General features: G+C 41.1%; 2 protein-coding genes across 2 annotated transcripts in view; one reads left to right on the plus strand and one right to left on the minus strand.

Annotated features, from left to right (window-relative positions):
* The first annotated feature begins 34 nt into the window (after positions 1-34).
* On the plus strand, positions 35-12,031 carry zbtb41 (zinc finger and BTB domain containing 41). The gene is made up of 11 exons (XM_030401595.1): positions 35-168; positions 735-2,009; positions 3,686-3,893; positions 4,839-4,908; positions 5,155-5,302; positions 5,458-5,587; positions 5,682-5,777; positions 5,876-5,982; positions 6,164-6,269; positions 6,412-6,500; positions 9,203-12,031. The coding sequence occupies exons 2-11, from the start codon at positions 767-769 to the stop codon at positions 9,835-9,837; spliced, it is 2,832 nt and encodes a 943-aa protein (XP_030257455.1). The 5' UTR covers positions 35-168; positions 735-766; the 3' UTR covers positions 9,838-12,031.
* A 198-nt stretch (positions 12,032-12,229) lies between these two features.
* Positions 12,230-21,542, minus strand: part of LOC115572358 (complement factor H-like) — a 35,214-nt gene continuing 25,901 nt past the window's right edge. The window contains exons 33-44 of the mRNA XM_030402344.1: positions 19,619-19,781; positions 19,342-19,533; positions 17,411-17,590; positions 17,075-17,266; positions 15,863-16,042; positions 15,527-15,718; positions 14,867-14,947; positions 14,594-14,755; positions 14,231-14,428; positions 13,974-14,144; positions 13,387-13,412; positions 12,230-12,502 (exon numbers count right to left, since the gene is read on the minus strand). Of these exons, the coding sequence (XP_030258204.1) occupies positions 12,467-12,502; positions 13,387-13,412; positions 13,974-14,144; positions 14,231-14,428; positions 14,594-14,755; positions 14,867-14,947; positions 15,527-15,718; positions 15,863-16,042; positions 17,075-17,266; positions 17,411-17,590; positions 19,342-19,533; positions 19,619-19,781 (1,773 nt within the window). The 3' untranslated portion in view covers positions 12,230-12,466. The remainder of the gene's footprint in view (positions 12,503-13,386; positions 13,413-13,973; positions 14,145-14,230; positions 14,429-14,593; positions 14,756-14,866; positions 14,948-15,526; positions 15,719-15,862; positions 16,043-17,074; positions 17,267-17,410; positions 17,591-19,341; positions 19,534-19,618; positions 19,782-21,542) is intronic.

The following is a 21,542-nucleotide window of genomic DNA, read 5'->3' on the forward strand; positions in this document are numbered from 1 at the left end:
ACCAGCCAATGAGAGAACGGTTTGTTACGGTGTCCGACATTTCTGGTAGGATGCAGAGGTGTGGCGTTGAGGATATTCAGGAAATTATTATTCCTCCGTTTATTTTTCACGTTGCTTGCTGTCAGCGGGAGTGTGTGGCGCTCCGAAAACACGGCTCGTACCTCTAAGGTAAGACATATATATTTTCCAAAACGTCTCGATACAAAGGTTAATTTCCTGGGTAGCGATAAGGGTCGTTTGTCAACACTCTCCTCGGAGGGGGCCCGACCGTTAGACTGGTAACGTTAGGGGTCCTTGAGGTGGAGAGCGAATTTACAAATACAACGTTATCGGCGGTGATATTTACAGGACAGCAAAACGGCTACTAGCTAAAATACACATATCTGTCAGGCCTGTGTTGTCTGTTGACTGCTGTGTACGGCTTATCTCTGCTTCTGAAATATACACGAAACGTTAGCAACAAGCCGCTATTGCTCATCTTTTCATGCACAGTTTTTTTTTATTTTTTACATTTATGCTAACTTTTTTTTACCACCGTGTCTCCTTCATGACAGCCTCAAGCTGTTATTACCACTGCTGTGTTATTAAAGTCAGGGACATTTGCATGCCAAGCCATTTGTCAAACAGTTTAAATACCACAGTCCTATCAAATTTGGCTCCAAACCCATTACTTGGGAGAGTTCGAACTGATGCAGCTTACATCTCAGCACTGTTTCTGTTCCTCTGGTTTTCAGGAGTGATTCGTGGTAGCCCAGCAGACGCACCAATGAAGAAAAAGCCTTGTAATCCTCTGCGTCCCAAACGCAGCAGGCAGCCCAGTGCCAGCAATGACTGTGGCACAGGGCCGGGCACTGTCCTGGGCTCGACCAGCGACCCACGAAACTCGGAAGCTCCCACAGAATCGCCCTCACAAGTCAGGCACCTGGCCATGTCGCAGCACAGTCACCACCTCCTCAAGTTCTTGAATGAGGACCGGACCCGGCAGAGGTTCTGTGATGTGTCTGTGTCTGTGGGAGGGAAGCTCTTCAGTGCCCACAAAGTGGTGTTGGCCCATGGGAGCAGCTACTTCCACGCTGAGCTGTCCAAGAACCCAGCAACAGCACACGTGACTCTGGACCATGTGGAGGATGCTGTTTTCCAGCTCCTGCTTGGCTTTTTGTACACCTCTGAGTGCGTTGTCGCAGAGATGGACCTGCCAGCTCTAACTGAAGCGGCCCGATTTCTGGACATGATGGATATACTAAAGCTTCTGTGTGAAGAGGGGGACAACAACAACCCAGAACATGTGATCCAGGTACAGGATGAGATAAGAGGGTCTCCTGAGGTGGAAATGACCTCCAGCGACTCGCCAGCAGGTGACACAGACATCCAGAGCCCATCTGATGTACCGTGCGCCATGCATAGTAGCCAGTATAGTGCTGACGGCTCCCTGCAGACCCACCCTGCAGAGACCCAGCAGGAAACCTCAGCTGAGAACGAGAAGACAACAAGTCAGAGGCCTGCTACCACGCGGAGATCAGCTCGCAGGAGGAGAGCACCCACCAAGTATCAGAAAGACAACGAGGAGTACACTGCCAACACTCCTGATGAAAAACAAAGGACTGTTCCACCAAGAGTGCAAGATAAAGTGGAAGAAACAGGAAAGGTGGTCATGGAAAATCCAGTGCCCAAACTGGATGTGAACCAGACGCCTAAACCTGCTCAGGGGGAAGGTGCAGTGGAGGAGGAGGAGGATGAGGAGGAAGATGGAGGAGATTTGAACGAGGACGCGGTTGCCCAGAGGAAAGTCGTCGAGGTCCGTGCAGCCGACAGAAGCACAGATCAGCAGGGTTCTGGTGTAGGAGGGCCAGAGCACCAGGCGGTCTGCGAGGTGGAGGTGCATGTGCCAGCCGCAGGAAGCTCCACCCAGAGTCCAGTGTACCCTGAGGGTCTGGCTCCAGTCATCATCCAAACCGCCAGCAAGAAGACTCTCAAGTGTCCCAAATGTGACAAGACCTTTGACCGTGCAGGTGGGAACAGTGGAGTAATGTCTACGGTGTTTCTGCTGATGTCTTTTAGTGGTGGCTACTGGAGAGTGGTGGTCATTTGTCTATATTACACATCTTTACATAGACCGAGATAACACAGGAATCATCCCCACTGAGTTTCTAGTTTTACTTACTATTTCTGAAATTATATTTGCTGTCTTACATGGTTGCAAGTAGGTCTGCAGCTAACAATTTTTATTACTGACTGATCACTTGATTGTTATTTTAAATTATTATGTGCTGATGATTCCCAGCACAATTTTCCAAAGCCCAAAATAATTTATTCAATTTGCTTTTTTTATACGACCATAATCTAGAGATATTCACTCTAAAATAAGGGTTGTTCTGATCCATATACCAGTTATGGAAATGCCTCTCATATTGCCTAAAATGCTGGAATCATATTGGCCCGTACATGATGGATCTGTGCACAGATCTGATAGCACACAATTTACCAGAGGTGCCAAAAGTACACACATTCTTTACTCAAGTAAAAGTAAGAAAGTACAGGCTCTGAATTGTACTCAAAGTAAAAAGTATCCTTCTGAAAGCCCTTCCTGTGCAAAGCTAACGGAACCTCATGTCCGATTAATATAATTCAAAGGCTATTTAACTACATGGTAGAATTGGTAGGATTTGTCTGAGCTGTTTGTAAATGCACCGGAAAGATAGCTGATTCTTGAGTGTCATTCCCAGGATGTCAAATACTGACATTTTGGGTTGGTAAAGCACAGCTACAAACTGAGAAATCACAAAATCCAGGGGGTTGCAGATATGCGAAACTTAGACACCTTTTCTCCCAATTCCAATCTCCCTCTCTGTCTGTTTCCTGTCTTGTTATGTCTTTTGCACTGAAAGGTTGAAAGTAGTCTCGTGATTTTTGGAAGGATGCGTGCAGTGACGCAAAATACAAATATTTGGTCATTCCCCTCAAATGCAGTAAAACTAAAGTGATGAGCCTCTTTAAAAAAGTGAGAAAAATAGAGACTGCTTTCATAGATATTCACTTAAGTTAGCATGCTAACCAGCTGACGGTCCAAAGCTCCTGTAAACAATAATCCCCAGGTCCTCGAGCTTAAAGTCTGAACCACTAGCTGCACAGCTAACTGAGCTAACTAGCCAAGTCAGCTATTATTGGCAGCAGTAAGTGCTTACTCTGATGCCCCCCCCCCTTTTTTTTTGTTTGAATTTAAGTTTAAGAGGTGGCCAATTCTTACTTATGCAACTTTTAACAAGCGCAGCATTTACACACTCGGGCAGCAATTACACATGCCAAAAAAATAGAAGAGAAACACCTAAAGAAGTAGGACCAGAGAGCAAAACATGTGGTCGCTGGTGTGGATGTTTTATTAACAGGTTCAGAGGAATACAATGCTACATGTTCCACAGGGATTCAGAGAGGAGGGGACACATCTACAAGTTTTAACACAAACATCTTGTAAGACCTGTGGAATACCTTAAGTTTGGGGGAAAAATGACATTTATGGAACTGTTTTAAAATAAAAAAAAATGTAAAAATATTGGTTATCTTACCGGTATTAGCCGTTAAGCAGGTAATCATCGGTTATCGGTATCAGCTTATTGGAATAGCTGTATATTAGTTTGCTAATAAACTGGTATGATATGTTAACAGTTACAAATGTTCCTGCTTTTTCTAGGGAAATATGAGAGTCACACCCGTGTGCACACAGGAGAGAAACCGTTCCAGTGTGACATCTGTCTTCAGCGCTACTCCACCAAGTCTAATTTGACCGTTCACAAGAAAAAGCATGCCAGCGACGCTCCCTTCCAGAAGAAGGAGCACAAATGCCCCTTCTGTAGCAAACTCCATGCAAGCAAGAAAACCCTGGCCAAGCACGTCAGGAGGTGAGACACTGCAGCACCACACCACCCAGCCTCACCACTGTACCCACCTTATCTTCAGGCCTGTTTCTTACTGTAACACTGCAGTTGCTTAGGGCTCAAGAAGCCACCAGGTGGCACCCAAGCAGCATAATGTAGTGATGATCTGGCCTAACCTTGTATTTATTGTTTTTTAAGAGGGGAAAGGGACATTTTTCAAATGTATTTCTAGTTGTATTCTGTAGAGTAGTGTATTTGAGAATGATTTTGAGTATGAATACAGACCGTGAAAGCGGGGCCTCACAATCCCTCTGACTTTTTGGGTGTTAAGCAGGAAATGTCAGAAAAGTTACCACAGTGACAATTGGCTTGTGGCGACCAAGCGTTCATAGCAATGTCGCTTTTCCATCCTTCGATGTCAGCTCTTCCTATCATTGTGAAGCAGAATTCACCAGCAGTTGTATTGTTCAGCCACTGATGGAGAACGTGAGCTGGGTTTACACCGTCCAGAATACCAATCTGACAGTGTGACACCTGTGTAAGGTGTTGCAAAGTTATCGACTGACGCTAGCATGCTAAACAGTAAGCTCCTGCACTAGTGATGTCAACACTAACACTTCCCTGGTGCTCTCAGCTCCCACTCAGTACTGCTAACTGCACAGCTAACTAAGCGAGTTACATTTAGCAGTGACTCTAGTGATATTCTTCCCTTCTGTCTTTTATATATAAATTCAACAGTTGGAACATTCTTTCATACTGCAAAAAAACAATGGTGATAACAATGTCAGTAAAAAGGGGTCATTTGTATTACGCTGTCCAGTCTGGTGACATCTTGAAAACACAGCATGTGTTATTTTTAACTGTATTTTGAGTTTCTATCGCAAAACTTCCACTAGATCTCCGTGGTGGAAACAGCTGTGGTTGCTACAGTCATATTGTATGATGATGTTATGTTCCCTGTCCTATCAGGTTTCACCCAGACAACATTCAAGAGTTTCTCACCAAGAGGAAGAAGAAGAGTGAAGGCTGGAAATGTGCTGTAAGAACTACTTTCAGTCATAATGTGTTGTCCATGTGTTGTCTGATGATGCAAGCTGATCTGAAGTACAGACCACAGATGTTTCCAGAAATACCTGATGATAAATAAAATAGATGTTGATCAAATAGGTGTTCACATGGAGATGAGATGATGAATATGTGCCACTCACACATAATAAATATACACTGTGTGTGAAGGCAATTTATCGAGATTAACAGTTTACAACCATTTGATCTTCTAAACCAGATTTGTCTAAAGACCTTCAGCCGCAGGCCTCACCTGCAGGAGCACATGATCCTGCACACCCAAGACCGGCCTTTTAAATGCTCCTTCTGTGACGAATACTTCAAGTCCAGGTTCGCCAGGCTGAAGCACCAAGAAAAGTACCACTTAGGTGAGAACTGTACAGTTAAAAACAAACTCTTTAGACAAATCAGAATATTTTAGCATCTTACCAACCTAAGCTGTCATTCAAACCTTAGAATGGCGTCACTGTAGTTACAGGAGTCAGGCTTAGATGAAGGAGTTTGTGTTCTTTCTCTTTTTCAGGTCCTTTTCCCTGTGAGATTTGTGGCCGACAATTTAACGACACAGGCAACAGGAAGAGACACGTTGAGTGTACACACGGAGGCAAAAGAAAGTGGACCTGCTCCTTTTGTGGGAAATCCGTCAGAGAAAGGTGTGTCCATCTGTCCCTAAACTTTCCCCACATTTTCCCTTTATTTCCATCAGTCCTACCAGCTGCTTTACTGAGAGTGTTTTTCTCCACACAGGACAACGTTAAGAGAGCACTTGAGGATCCACAGTGGGGAGAAGCCTCACCTCTGTAGTATCTGTGGCCAAAGTTTCCGTCATGGCAGCTCCTACAGGTGGGTCCGCTGTAATTTGAAGAATGTTTCTGGTGTTGGTTATCGGCGCGGTGTCATCAATAGTGTCGCCTATAACGAGCAAAACGTTTCTTGGACAGGCTTCACCTCCGAGTTCACCACGATGACAAGCGCTACGAGTGTGACCAATGTGGGAAAACCTTTATACGCCACGATCACCTGACCAAACATCAGAAAATACACTCTGGTACGGTATGAGACATACAGCATGTGTCTTTCCACGGAAGTGTCTGCTCTCTATGCTTCACACACATTTCATTGTTGCTTAAGGGTCTTGTTCCAGTACAGTAAAGTGGGAAAATGCTGTCTCCAGTCAGCGTTTACTTTTCTTAAGTCACATATATTAATTTAGCCCATGTTTATTCTAGGTGAGAAAGCACACCAATGCGAAGAATGCGGCAAGTGCTTCAGGCGCCACGATCATCTGACGGTCCACTACAAAAGCATTCATTTGGGAGAGAAAGTTTGGCAGAAGTATGTTACTGTAAAAATCTAAGTCATACTTATTCTCTTATTGTTGGTAATGGTGTAAAAGAGCGAAACATTTGCATCAGCTGTCCCTTCAAAGTTTGGCAAATACTGTTGTTTTTTTGTCTAATAAGGAACTTGTTCGCAGGTATAAAACTGCTGTGCATCAGTGTGAGGTTTGCAAGAAAGAATTCAAGGGAAAGTCCAGTCTCGAAATGCACTTCAGGACCCACTCAGGTAAGAAAATGAAGTATTTAATGGATCCTTGAAAACATGTATGAGAACAGTAATGTAGCAGTTGGATGCTATAGGGGGTTTTCTCAGTAGACCTAACACAGGCACATCGCTCTCACAACAACAATTATAACAGGAACATAGTTTAACACTGTGGTCAGACCTTTGTGCCATTTCTTCTCTGATTATTTCATGTACTGTGTTGCTACCCAACTGGCACAACTTATCAGACACATCGTTTCAGGTAAACTCAGTCTTTCCTTTTCTTTAGTCTGTGGCCCAACAGGTAAATCACTTCTCCAACCTAACGTTAGTCAAAGTGTTGTTATTAAAGGTGCAATATGTAAGAATCGGCCACCTAGCGTATTCATATTCCAAACAAACATGGAGCAACATATTACAAGAGAAACCACTAACTGCCGCTGACTGTATATTCCATTTGCTAGTTAGCACAATTGGCTCAATTAGCTGTGCAGCTAGAAGTCTGGGCCCGTATTCACAAAGACTTTTATCTTAATGTTAGGAGTACTTCTAAATCGGACTAAAAGTTTTTATGTAGGAGTCGTTTCTTAAAAGTAATTCACAAAGCCGCTGAGACCTACTTTTAGTTATGAAAACAGTGAACTCCTAAACTAGAAGTAACTCTCTGTTGCTATGGATGACGTCATTTTATAAGGACGCACTTAGAAGCAGTGACAACGGTGATTGGCTGTTGAGTGACAGGGCAGCCCATTGAAAAGTCATTTAGGCTACGCAATGCATGAAGTGAAAATAAGGAAGTTGCCTGCAAGCCCATGACAAAGCCTATGGAAAGATATTGGATAAAGAAATGTGTTTATGATGAGAATTAAGCCCCCCCCCCACAACAAAAACGCTTCGGACAAAAACTACAAATTAGAAGATTCCGATGAAAAACGTGAATTGCCAATAAAAGCGGCATTTGCTCGAAAAGCTGCATCAAACCACTCTCCATTAAAATTCGGGAATCGTGTGTTGATCCGGGCCATTTCGCAACAATGTCCAGTATATTGTAACATGCATCAAAGACAATTTTTGTATTGATGGAATGCAACTTTTTCCGATTGACAAAAGCCCTATTCACACGGGACTAGTATAACCTGGGGACCTCCAGTAATTTCTAATAATTGCGGAGGTCGTCTGTGATCTTAATCCCGTGTGAATCTGCCATGTCCATAATTTGTAAAGTAAAAATTCCACCGCAAATTACCTATCATATTTCACCAAACACAGAGGTCATGTGATAATATCAGTCCCGTGCGAATCGGCATCTCTGTGATTTGGGATCGTTTTTTGTTTTTCTTAAGGTTTTTTGTGTTTTCCATCTTTTTTCTGCCTTTTTCCCGGTCGAGAATTATGGAGGCTGCGTTGGGAATTATAAATTAAAGTTTTGACAGCATTTTGGGTGCAAATTCAGGAGGCTCATCAGAAGAGCGAAATTTCGAAAGATGATTAGATGGATTACATGCATGGCAGCATGCGGTAAGGAACATTTTTCCATCTTTCAACAGGCTCACCAGTTATTATATTTAAAATATCCATATATAACAGTTGTGCTGCTCCAGAAAGGGCTTCGGTGCGATCGACCCGGGGATAATGTCAGTAAAACACAGACTTTGCTTATCCTGTGCGAATGCGCCGCACGAAACACGGACGTGGTGGGATAAATTCTAAATCACTTGAGGTCCCCAGGTAATACTAGTCCCGTGCGAAGAGCTGCATTTTCCCCGTAGCCAAATACCGGTGTGTATTTTAACTCTGGCGTTATTGGATTGTTTCGGTTGGTTGGGAACGTTATTGCATCCCTCACCAACTCAACCACAACTTCAGTCCCTTCACGGTCCATCTGACATTGTTTTAATAATTCCCTGTCATTTAGCGTCTCCAAAACATTTGGCTGTGACCAGGTCTTAGCGAGTTAGGAGTCCTCTGGACTACTTCTAAGGTCTCCCAGACTTAGGTGCTACTTTTAGGCTTAAAATGTTTTGTGAATAACTCTTATTTTCAAAAATTAGGAGTCCTAAAGTTACGACTGACACGCCCATTATTTTTAGGAGTTGCTCCGAAATTCGCCTGTTAGGAGCTACTTTTAGCCTTAAGATTCTTTGTGAATATGGGCCCTGAACTGGAAGCTGTTGGTGTTTGCACCACTAGCACAGGAGCTTTGGAAAGGGACAGGCTGGGACTGGCTGGTTAGCATGCTAGCTTAAGTAAATATCTCTGTAATGCAATATGTAGACAAGTCAGAATTCTGAGAATAAAGTCAGATTTCTGACTTTTAAAAAAGTCAGAATTATTTGAATTTCCACGATGCTGTAAAACTATACAGTGGGTTTGTATGGGGTTGCTGTAGTGTGAAACCAAATGCAGAGCAAGACCGAGCAGCTCATCGGAACTCCTAGCTGGTCTTGGCTCGAGCTTCGCAGCAAACTCAAGAACAGTTCAACAAATTCATTTAATCAGTTCCTTATACGTTTGCTCTTGAGTTTTGGGCTTTGGAAAGATAATGAAAGACACCACCCGTCAAGCTTAAGACACCAAGTTTTGCACTTGTTTGGGCATGTCAGCATGAGCTCGATTCAGCATGTAAAAAGTATGATTGGAGAATCATTCTGGGACAGTGAGCCAGTACTAAGCATACGTCTTTGACATTCTCAAACTGATATTCTCTTGTGTTCATGTGACAGGTGAGAAGCCTCACAGATGTACAGAGTGCAACCAGACGTTTCGGATCAAGAAGACGTTGACAAAGCACATGGTGATTCACTCAGACGCTCGTCCTTTTAACTGCCCACATTGCAGCGCCACCTTCAAAAGAAAAGACAAGCTCAAGTACCATGTTGACCATGTGCACAGCACCCGGTTTACCGAGCAGCCCCTCAGCACACTCAGTGATGTCAAAGTAGTCACCATCCCTTTTGATGAACCCTCTAAGGCATACCGTGCTGAACCCAAGTCAGCCCTCCAGAGCACCCCTGCTCCTACACATGTCTGCGTGCCCGTCACTTTAGTTCCTGTCCAGATGGCAGGAGGAGCTCAGGGCGACTTGAACGCCCACAGGGCCTCTTCTCTCTCCTCCCAAACTCACAGTGTCGTGAGCATGCAGGCTGAAGGGCAGCAGCAGAACTCTGGCTACCAGGCCGCTACAGACCTAGCTTTCTTAGAGAAGTACACCCTCACGCCCCAGCCTGCTAACATTGTCCACCCTGTGAGACCTGATCAGATGCTGGACCCCCGAGAGCAGTCCTACCTGGGCACGCTGCTGGGACTGGATTCAGCTTCCTCTGTGCAGAACATTTCTAACTCTGATCACACGCACTGATGCCCCTCAGCCAGAAAACTGGCCCTAACTGAAACAGTCTTTTAATAAGAAATACAGACGCTTAACTTAAGAAAGAAACTTAAACAACTGCACTTTTGGCTCAGTTGCAGCATGGAGTAGTCACTTTGATGTTCAGCCTGATTGCACAGAAATTTCACCACCTTATTTCAATCAATTTATATATTCATGTGACATGTTCAAAGGAAAAAAAAGCTGGATTTAAGGGCTATCCACACTAAGAACGATAACTGTATCAACTATAATATTGTTTTAAAAATCGTTTTAACTCGAGTAGATGGAGGAGACCACGGTTAAGACATTGACTGTGGTAACAGATATTGTTGGGATCATAGCGATTTGATGAAACACTTACAGCCAATAAAAATTACATCTGAATTTACAGAGCCATCAGTTCCGTTGAATTAAGGGACACATTTTCTACAAAATAATGTTGCAGGAGTGATCATTATAATGTTATATTCCAGCTGAGCTGACCTCTTATATGTAAACTAAATGAAGGCATTAAGGAAACATTTTTTAGATGATCTATTCTACTCTTGGTTATTTATACAACTTAAAAAACACTTATTTTTAACATAATATTAGACTGAAAATGAACTGAGACATACTGCCAAATTGTCTTTGGTGCTGATGCTCTGAGATTAATTTCTCTTTACTGATGTCCTCTCTGATGATCGCTGGGATAGTTGATCATGACTTATTCAAAAGAATGAATAACTCGACAACGCTTGTGACACAGTGTCGGATTCTCCCAACTCCTCTCGAGTTTTATGAAACAATTGCTGTGTCTCAATTCAGGGTCTGCATCCTTCAGAGGCCGCATTTGAAGGCCAATTATGTCACAACGCCACGCGAAGGCTGTCCCGATCTGAAGGCTCCTCCAAATGCAGCCCACAAATGTGGCCGCCTTTTCCCTCTTTTTGGAGGATGCACAGCTACTATCCTTCGTGGCCTCACATATCCCAAGATTCTTTGTACGCCCGAAAAAGAAGAAAGAAAGAGAAAATGGCGACATCGTGTGGTGTAGATCACCACTTTCGCGAGCCTGGGCGGCAGAAACCGTGACGTAAGGGTAAAGGCGAGACATCTGACGCAGCCAGGAAATGCTCCAAAGGCTAGACCATCCATATCACATCTATATCCATTGTCCTAAGCTGCCGACACGCATGGGGTGTGCGGTGCACGCTTGGTGCCAGTGTACAAAACGTTGATGTTGACCAGTGTTGATATTCAGATCTTTAAAGTTTTTGTTATAGTGACAGTTCCTGGTGTAGACAGCCCTTAAAACAGATTTTTCCCCCTGTTGTAACTAAAGCAAGGCGCTAACCAACATCTCCCCAACTTTACAAGAACTGAAAAAGACGTGTGTGGGGACATTTTGTACTAATAAAAATTAGATACATTGTAGTTTTTGTAACATTTAAAAAGAAAGTCTTTTTTTCCTCAAGCAGTTGTTGGTTGAATTTACACAGTAAGCTATAGCTTGGTGTTTCCTTTTATCATCGCTTCAGAGCTTTTTTTCCATAACCCACTCAACATGAGCCTCTGGTTCTTACTGATGGAACTGCCACCGAATAAGTTGTGTTTTAAGCGTTTGTCATAGACTACATTCACATGGTGGCCATTTAAGTGAAACACAGAATCTAATCGAACGGTAATGTTAGCTAGGAAGTTGTTGAATGCTAACATCAGCTAACAAGTTTTCAAATATATTGTTTTACCGTGAAATATGGCCGAATGTGCCTCCACAATTTAAGTATCCATCATCTTTTCATTTGCTGATCCATTGGGAAGCAGAAAAAGACAACAGATTAACTCCAGTTATGCAATTTGCAACCTGGAAAGCAGCAGCATTATATTATCCCAGCACTCAGGTGTCCTACACTGAGCGTGATGCAAACAGAAAATGGCCACTGTAAATGTGTAAATCTTTAATGAAAGTAATTTAATCAGTAAATATGTATGATTATCACACTTAAAAACACTTTAATTGGAAAATAACCTGTTGTTTACTAATGAAGGAGTGGTTAAACTAGGCAAAAATGTGGCATGGTGAAGACGTCACATGCTTTTGCTGGTGGAGCTTTGTGACGGGTCAGAATTCATTGTTGGACACTTTCACTTCATACATGGTCACTTCCAGAAATGAAGAATAAAATCAGATTTGAAAACACTGAGTTATATATTTGTGAATTATTATCCCTGCGACAGACTGCTGGACTCTCCAGGACCTGGGAGGGCTTTCAGGCATTTGTGACCAGAGGGTGAACAGGAGGCATGTGAAGATAATGGATGGATTGCTTTGGGGACAATTAAAACAGAACAATTTACAAAACAGAACTTCTGCAGACACAATAACCTAAAAGGAGAATTCCAGTTAAAGACTTTATTCGCTCTAGTCCACCATATTTAACTGTTGAGTTATTTATGCAGTTTTGAGCAACAGAAGGACAAATAGTTTACAAACATGATGTGGCCATTCACAGATCAGTATGAAAATCAGAAATATTTTGTGTGTGTGACAGCACAATCAGAACTTTGGTGTCTCTCAAAAGCTCCAAGGTCGGCAGTTGTTTCATTCGAGGGTGAGCGAATCCAAAGGCAGCCATTAATTCCTCTTGGTGAGAGAGCCGCCGCATGTTTTCTAGTTACAAGACAGGGTTCACAAGCCATGAACAGTTAGAATAAGATAAAAACAGGGTGAACTTTAAATGCAGAATTATAAACTTAAAGGGGCTCTATGTAACAATTTGTATCAATTTGCATTCATTAAGAAGTTTTTTATTTGTCATGTGAGTGGATGATGTTGAAAATGAGAACTTCCCTGTCTCTCTCGGACGCCAATACAAGTGGATGATTTTAAGTTTTTTAAAGGTGAACTATGTAAGAATTTTGTTGAACACATTCAAAAATTAAATATATTATAATTGAATTAGCAACAGAATGTGGAGAAATAACAGTTCTGATGAGTATGTATTGTACTGCCGATATCATGGGAACAAAAACGTCCCCCCAGGAATTAATAAAGTATTCTGAATCTGAATCTTAATACACCAAAGTTAGCATGCTAACCAGCTAGCTCTGACCCGGCCTGGTTCAAAGCTCCCATGGACGCAGCGGCAACACTGACACTTCCATTTTGCACCCCTAGCTGCACAGCTAACTGAGCTAACTAGCTAATGATAGTTACAGTTAGCAGCAGTTGCTTGATCTGGTGATATACTGCCCCCTATTTGTTTTGAGTATAAATTCAATAGGATGCACTTTCTTTCTTTGTGCACCTGTACTGATGCTGGACTTCTTTGTGAAGAACTCGGGCCTCTCTCCGCCCCGCTAACAGAGAGCAGCAGTAGCTAACGTTAGTCTAAAAATGGACTCTGCTAACTTAAACTAACGACTTTCAGCACAAAACACAAGTTGCACAGAACCCCTTTAACGAAACAAATTCAAATATTAGACATTTCAAGAGGAAATACATCATCAGCACATGTTCTTCTTTCTAAAGGTAGATTCAGGAGTTATACTCACAATAGCTAGTTGAGCTTTAGTACAACCTGAAAACAAGCATACAAAGACATATGGTGGTCACAAGTTTACATACACCGGTAAGGAACATGTATAAATGATTTCTACAGCTCTGTGAGAGGAACACAAACTACTTTCATGAAGGCTGCTTCAAATCTGAATTTATTTTGGGTAGTCTGAAAATGTGACCAAATCTGCTGGCTCAAAAAACAAACAAACCATACAGCAACTTGAACAATAGACTTTTTGGGGATTATAGAAAGTTGTGTGAATCTTTGTTTCTTGGCAGCAAAACAACACCAACATGGCCGTCACAATACATCTGGCCTTATTGACAGCTACAGTTATGTGGAAGGAGAGTTCTTCATGCCTGGGATCTAGCTGATATACTGGACCGACTCTACAAGGTTTCTCATTGTTACTTATTTTCACAGCCTAATATTTCATTAGTTTTATGACAAAACTGCAACTCTCTCAAACCGAAAGACTTTCACATTTAAATCATAAATTAATGGCAAAATTCAAATGGATCAGAACTAACAGAATTAACAGAACTTAATAATGTAACAATAAATTAAAGTCATACTTACATCTGGAAAGATGAATTATTCCGTTATTGCACTGGCCGTCAGAATAATTATTAAACCACCATTCCATTTTATCCACACATTCCAGTCTTTCTGTGTCACCATCTAATACATGTATCTCTCCAGCAGGTTTTAAGTCAGGATATTCAAAAGTGTTCACGACGCAGTAGGAAGCTGCACAAAAGACACAACAAGTTTGTTAACAATGTTTTTCTCCAGCGGATTTCTGTGACAAGTCTTTAAAACTGACTTGTTTATACCTTGGCAGGTGGGTAGTTCTGACCATGTGCCATCGCTGTAACACCTCACATACTCTGGACCGAGTCGTTTGTGATAATCTTGGCAGCGGTACTTCACAGACCTCCTGAAGGTTCGCACAATCACAGCCTTTGGAATCTTGTGGGGCTTTCCACATTTGTCGACTGAAAGAGAAAAAAAAGAGGTTTCTGGAAACAAATGATTTCAAGCCGTCAGTGCAGAGTAGAGCAATCTAAAGTTACACCCAACATTTTGATTCCCTCGGCCTTTTACTGGCTGATGGACCCAGTCTGTCACCAAATCACTCCATAATGTCACCAGTAAGAGCTGTGGCTATAGATTCAGCTGTAAATGAAACAGAGATTATTTCTCTACAATTTCCCCAAATAATCCAGTAAAAAGGTCCTGAGAGAGGCGGAGATATGATCTCTTGTATGTGATTAAAAGGCGAAATGAATCCACTAATTCACTTGTAGTAAGGTGACGTTCAGTGTCTCCCGTATTCGATCCAGAGCTGCTAGAAGATCCTGTAAGACACAGTGAACGCACCAGTTAGAAAAGCACTGGGAGGTTAATAACTGAACAATTTTCCCATCATGCTTTTCTCAACTTTGAAGATGTGACAAATGAAAACCTACCTCCACCTGCAGGCGGTGTCCAACTGCCAGCAGATGTAGTGTCTCCTCCACCTGTTACTGAAGAACCATCAGTCACTCTGCCTGAAACAAAAAAACATCATGTTGGCCGACGCTGCCACAGCTCTGATCCCACCGCTAGATGAGTTTTTTGGACTACACAAGTGCAGCAGTGGTACAGTTACGGAAAGAATAAATATTTCTGGGTTTTAGTTATTATTTAATTAATGTTAAAATTCTGAGCACAGTGCCACTTTTAGAAGCAGGATTGTGCTCATATTGAGGTTTGACATCTATGGAGTTTGTAGTTACTTGCATGCCAGGCTCGTCTTGGTGTATGATACCACATAAATTACAGTACAACACAGGCGATGAAGAAAATTGATAGCTATAATTAGACACTGATTTAAAGTATTTTTTGAAAAAAACTTTTTAAGAAAGTTGGCTTTGCAGCTGTTTTATGAAAGAGGAGAGTCAACATGTTTGTGAGACCTCAAGGATGCAGACAATGTGTTGAGGTGAGTTATCACTGAATGTACAGAGCTCATTTATCCATGTGTTTATGTATCTCTTTTTACTTTCTTTCCCCTTTCACCCTCCTCTTTCACTTTTACTATCCAAATTCATGAAAGCATTTTCATCACTGTCACATTTTCCACTTACTGCACGTCGGGCCTTTAGTCCAGGCTCCTTCTATGCACACGATGGTTTTGTCGTTGCCTGCTCCCTCTGCAGTATATCCATCTTCACATTCATATTGCAGCTCTGTATCTGCAGCAAACAGCTCCTGGTGTCTGTGATCAACGATGACGGCGTGCCGTACTTTAGGGGGCGCACCACATGCATCGACACTTCCTGTAAAAATCACAAAATGATTTGTGAGGAACAGGAAGATGTGTCCAGGTGGATGACTGCTTGATTGCTGTAATAAATGGTTTAATATCAGACACGGGTGTTATCTTTCACAGTTTATGGGAAGAACACTTCTGACAGACTTACTTTCACAGACTGGCACAGAGATCCATGTTCCATTCTTGCATAAAGCTGTGGTATCCCTGGTTTTGAGTTCATATGCTTCGTCACATGTTACCTTGATTTTGTCTCCCTCCTCATACCAACCATATGGGTTTTCAGTGTATTTTGCATTGGGGATAGTTGGTGGAGTGCAGGCCGTTTGGTCTGAGGAAAAGAAGATGCAAACAACATCTTTCAGACTTCACAGAGCAGTTTTTATGAATGTTTGATATTGACACATAAAGATGGGGAGCACTTGTGACTTTGTGTTCAACAGGTCAAGTTGTTTAGTCCAATTCAAGAGGGAAATTTCCTTCTCAGCTTCATGTGAGTATTTTTTTGTGGCCTAAAGACATTAAACTATAAGTTTTACAAAAAGACAAAAATTCACATAATTAACAATAACTTCTTTTCAGTTATCATAATTTGACATTCATCTTGTAACCACTTGTGTGGTTCCAAAGCAGTTTAAAATGTGTATAATAAAACATGATAAATATCATTAAAATGTTGCACAAAGGAACCCAAAGGTAATACTTAATTAGATATATTGTGTTAAAATGTTACTACAGTAAAAGTGAAGGTCACCTATATGAATTGTACTTGAGTAAAAGTTTTAGTATCTGATATGAAATTGATTTAATCACGATAAATGTACTTAAAGTGACCACGAGGAACTTTGAAGTGTTTGTGTAACAGTCTCCTGATTTCTCTGATGATAAATGAGCTGTAAGAGCAGCTACTGCTACTTCTCTATAGTTTTTATTAATGCCTGTGCTCGGGTCCGATCACATAAGTATCACATACAGAATCATCGCGGTCCATCCTGTCCTCTCTCTGTCATCTGCTTCTGAAACAGATGCACGCGCCAGCAAACATCTTTACAACAGATCGGACTGCTTTTGTCAGAAGGGGCCGCTGGTATCAGCAAAAACCGAAAGCTTCTCATGATCTCTTTAAGCATGAAGAAACAAAAGTAAGATTGATTATCAGCCTGGCCCATTATCTGATAGCATTTTAGCATATTTTGGATTCTCGGAATTCAGATTTCAGTTATCACTGACTGTACAGAGCTCATTTATCCATGTGTTTATATATCTCTTTCTTTGTACTTTCTTTCCCCTTTCACCCTCCTGTTTCACTTTAACCATCCAAATTCATGAAAGCATTTTCATCACTGTCACATTTTCCACTTACTGCACGTCGGGCCTTTAGTCCAGGCTCCTTTTATGCACACGATGGTTTTGTCGTTGCCTGCTCCCTCTGCAGTATATCCATCTTCACATTCATACTGCAGCGCTGTATCTGCAGCAAACAGCTCCTGGTGTCTGTGATCAACGATGACGGTGTGCGGTACTTTAGGGGGCGCACCACATGCATCGACACTTCCTGTAAAAATCACAAAATAATTTGTGAGGAACAGGAAGATGTGTCCAGGTGGATGAATGCTTGATTGCTGTAATAAATGGTTTAATATCAGACACGGGTGTTATCTTTCACAGTTTATGGGAAGAACACTTCTGACAGACTTACTTTCACAGACTGGCACAGAGGACCATGATCCATTCTTGCATAAAGCTGTGGCATGCTTGTTTTTGAGTTCATATGCTTCGTCACATGTTACCCAAATTTTGTCTCCCTCCTTGTACCAACCATATGGGTTTTCAGCGTATTTTGCATTGGGGATAGTTGGTGGAGTGCAGGCCGTTTGGTCTGAGGAAAAGAAGATGCAAACAACATCTTTCAGACTTCACAGAGCAGTTTTTATGAATGTTTGATATTGACACATAAAGATGGGGAGCACTTGTGACTTTGTGTTCAACAGGTCAAGTTGTTTAGTCCAATTCAAGAGGGAAATTTCCTTCTCAGCTTTATTTGAGTATTTTTTTGTGGCCTAAAGACATTAAACTATGAGTCTCACAAAAAGACAAAAATTCACATAATTAACAATAACTTCTTTTCAGTTAGCATAATTTGACATTCATCTTGTAACCACTTGTGTGGTTCCAAAGCAGTTTAAAATGTGTATAATAAAACATGATAAATATCATTAAAATGTTGCACAAAGGAACCCAAAAGTCATACTTAATTAGAGATATTGTGTTAAAATGTTACTACAGTAAAAGTGAAGGTCACCTATATGAATTGTACTTGAGTAAAAGTTTTAGTATCTGATATTAAATTGATTTAATCACGATAAATGAGCTTAAAGTGACCACGAGGAACTTTGAAGTGTTTGTGTAACAGTCTCCTGATTCTTTTGATAATAAATGAGCTGTAACAGCAGCTACTGCTACTTCTCTATAGTTTTTATTAATGCCTGTGCTCGGGTCCGATCACATAAGTATCACATACAGAATCATTGCGGTCCATCCTGTCCTCTCTCTGTCATCTGCTTCTGAAACAGATGCACGCGCCAGCAAACATCTTTACAACAGATCGGACCGCTTTTGTCAGAAGGGGCCGCTGGGATCAGCAAAAACTGAAAGCTCCTCATGATCTCTTTAAGCATGAAGAAACAAAAGTAAGATCGATTATCAGCCTGGCCCATTATCTGATAGCATTTTAGCATATTTTGGATTCTCTGAATTATTATTATTTTTTTTCATTTTCTATTGTTTGTTGTGAACCTTTGGTAAACAAAGTAAAGAAAAGTCTCTTTTTTTTTTCAAAAAATTTTTTGGGACTGTGAAGCATCCCAAATAACTCTGGAAAGATCTAAAGTCTCATGTTTTTGAGCTCCAAATAACTGTCTACTCTCCTAAACTTAAACATATATTCAATTTTTTTCTCAATTTATTCTCAAACAGAAATTCTCCAGAACACGTCCTAAATTCACACTTTTGCGTTGAGAGAAGTAAGAAATGTATAATGAAAAATGTAATAAATTCATGATTAATTTCAAACCTTTCCACCCTGAACCCTCTGTCTAATTCTGTCTCTACGGGTCTATACATGTGGCCATCTGTCTGTCGGCTCACTTTATTTTTCTCTATCTAATTTTTACGTCATTTTGTGTTTTGTACATACACTTATTTGGACTCTCCTTGTGCGGTGTCTTTTATAAAGCTTTATATTTGCTTACATTTGTTTTGTATGTGCTACTGTACCGTTGACCTGAGTTTGTCGTAAACGGTTCTCTTTTCTTTTCTTTTTTCTAAACAGCTCATCTTCTATGTACAGAGAAGATGGATGTCATCAGCAGCAGCAACAAAAATTGTAACACTTCATAATAACCATCCTTAAGAAAATGTTACAGCTACAGTTAATTGGATGTTAGTAATAATGTCTCACCATTAACAACCAACACAATGCTTTATGAACCATTAATTACGAAACTCTTTATTGTAAAGCTCAACTAAGGATTATAATCCTTTAGAACTGCTCGGTCAAATTTCATCTTGACTCTTGAATTCAAATGTGTCAAAGTACCTTCAGACAAGAGACGTGTATGAAACACTTACTTATACACTGCGGTTTAGGAGACCATGTGCCACTTTGACATGTGCTTGTTGCCCACCAGCCCTCCACTGCCGGTTTATATCCTTTTTCACAGGCATAAGTGAGTTTGGTTTCATGAGCGTACGTGGCTTGTTCCGGGACAAAATAACCATCAGGCAGACGGGGAGCAGCACACAGCTTTTTGGCACTTTGTGCTGAAAGACACCGATAAACAAAAGCCCATATTAAACATAAAAATAAACAGCCATATCTCCAAGTTAGGGTGTTTAATGATCTTACCGTGCAGCCCTCCTCGAAACCAAAGCAGGAGAACAAATCCGAGATGTCTCAGGCACATTTTGTCAAGAGATGAGTGGACACAGCAAGAGCAGAGCGAAGAGCCCAGTTCAGAGTCGGACCGGTTAATGATTGTCGGAGGGCACTTCCCCAAAGAGCTAAGAAGTTAAGGGACAGTAAACATTGAAGCTGATTTACTGTCATCGGTGCTGCTGTTTGGAGGCCAGGCAGGCTTCGTGTACTCTTGTCAGATCACATGTCACATTTTATCTTGCTCAAAGGTAGCCAGAGTTAACAGATCAAAGTTTTGCACAGCTGTTTGCAACATATTTCCCCACAACGACACGCTGCAGTGTACTACCTGCACATAGATCTATGTGGAGGGCAAATGGTATTCTATGAAACACTGCCTCTCATTTCACATTTGCCCGAAGCCTGAAATGATTCGTTAGATTTCTCGCACGATGTTTAAAAAAGGAAAATCAAAAATAAATCTATGGGATTGGTTAAGAGGCCAGATTTTCAATTGACTTCCCGGAGTGCTCCGATCAGAGGTCAGCATGATGAAGTAAACACGGTCCCGTCAAACAACAGACTTTAAAAACCAGAGGTGAGACTCTGTAAGGTAATGCATGGTACTACATGTGATTACATGTGCACAAAGTTATCATTTAGGGTTAAAAAAAAAAGTTGTGAGCAAAACTAGAAAAATCCCTCTGGAAGTACACATTATGTTCGGATACACACATTGTGTCCAAAATGTTGTTAAGGGAGAATGACTATTGTTGCGGCACCACCACCTTATAAAGGCCCAAACTGAGCAAACAGTATTAAGATTTGAATTGTTGTACGACAACTTCCTTACTTACTGTCATTAAGCAGTAATTAGGATGCTGCGTCACCTCATGAACATGAGCTGTAATCGCCAGACAGCATACAGGATGATCCTCTGTGCGTGTCCCCGAGAGGGCAGGACCGCCTCTTTGTGGAGTTCTCTGTCCTGATTGGATAAAGTGGGCAGGAATACCAGAAAATATCATTTCTCATTGACTACATGAGCAGAGGGAGGAGAGACATGGGTTACTGACCAGACACTCTGTAACAGTGAGTGCTGCTGGAATATAGAGCTGTTTGACACTTATTCTGATAAAAAAAAAAACGCCTACAGCAGCTTTAATGGTGGTATAAAAGTAAGGTATGGTTAGGCAACAATAAGTAATCAATACATGCTTTGTATGACTAATAAAGAGCCAATGCGCAACTAATATGCGTTCTAATAAGAAACTAGTTAATAGTTGATAAGTGTGCCCTAATATAAAGTGTTAAAAGGGATTGATTGATATATTTATTTCAAACATGTAAAAACCAAAACAAAAAAATCTGTAAGATAAACTACAAAAGATAAATATTGAAATTCCAGTTTGATTTTATTTGAGCCTGTCCATCAAATATCCACCACATTTATGTGTTCAGGAAACGACAGTCAAAGTCCAACATTATGTGGTATTTTATCATTTAATATTCATTCAAAATGGATTCTAAAGAAATCCAACACACACTTTTTCAGAATATTCCGATTCTGTTGAGGTGTTGCTGTGGAATACTAAAACATAATATATTTAACAGTCACATAATATAATTATATTATATAATATAATATACAAATGTGCCATATTCCTTCCATTTCTTGATGATGGATTTAACTGAACCTCGGGGAATGTTCAATGACATGGAAATGTTTTTGTATCCAGCACATTGTGCACAATGTGCAAGAACCTTATTTAAAAATACAGACATTAAATCACACTTAAAAAGACTTTAATTGGAAAATAACATGTTGTTTAGTAATGAAGAAGTGATTAAACTAGGCAAAAACATGACATGGTGAAGACATCACGTGGTAAAGTAGCTGTTGCCTCCTGGATCT

Source organism: Sparus aurata, chromosome 21 (genome assembly GCF_900880675.1).
Source record: "Sparus aurata chromosome 21, fSpaAur1.1, whole genome shotgun sequence".
NCBI classification, from domain to species: Eukaryota; Metazoa; Chordata; class Actinopteri; order Spariformes; family Sparidae; genus Sparus; species Sparus aurata.

What these genes read in the sequence shown, in the direction of transcription:
- zbtb41 (XM_030401595.1), top strand. Translation starts at nt 767, where the DNA reads ATGAAGAAAAAGCCTTGTAATCCTCTGCGTCCCAAACGCAGCAGGCAG. An exon ending in CTGGCCAAGCACGTCAGGAG is followed by an intron (nt 3,894 to 4,838) that starts GTGAGACACTGC and finishes CTGTCCTATCAG; the next exon opens with GTTTCACCCAGACAACATTC. An exon ending in GTGAAGGCTGGAAATGTGCT is followed by an intron (nt 4,909 to 5,154) that starts GTAAGAACTACT and finishes CTTCTAAACCAG; the next exon opens with ATTTGTCTAAAGACCTTCAG.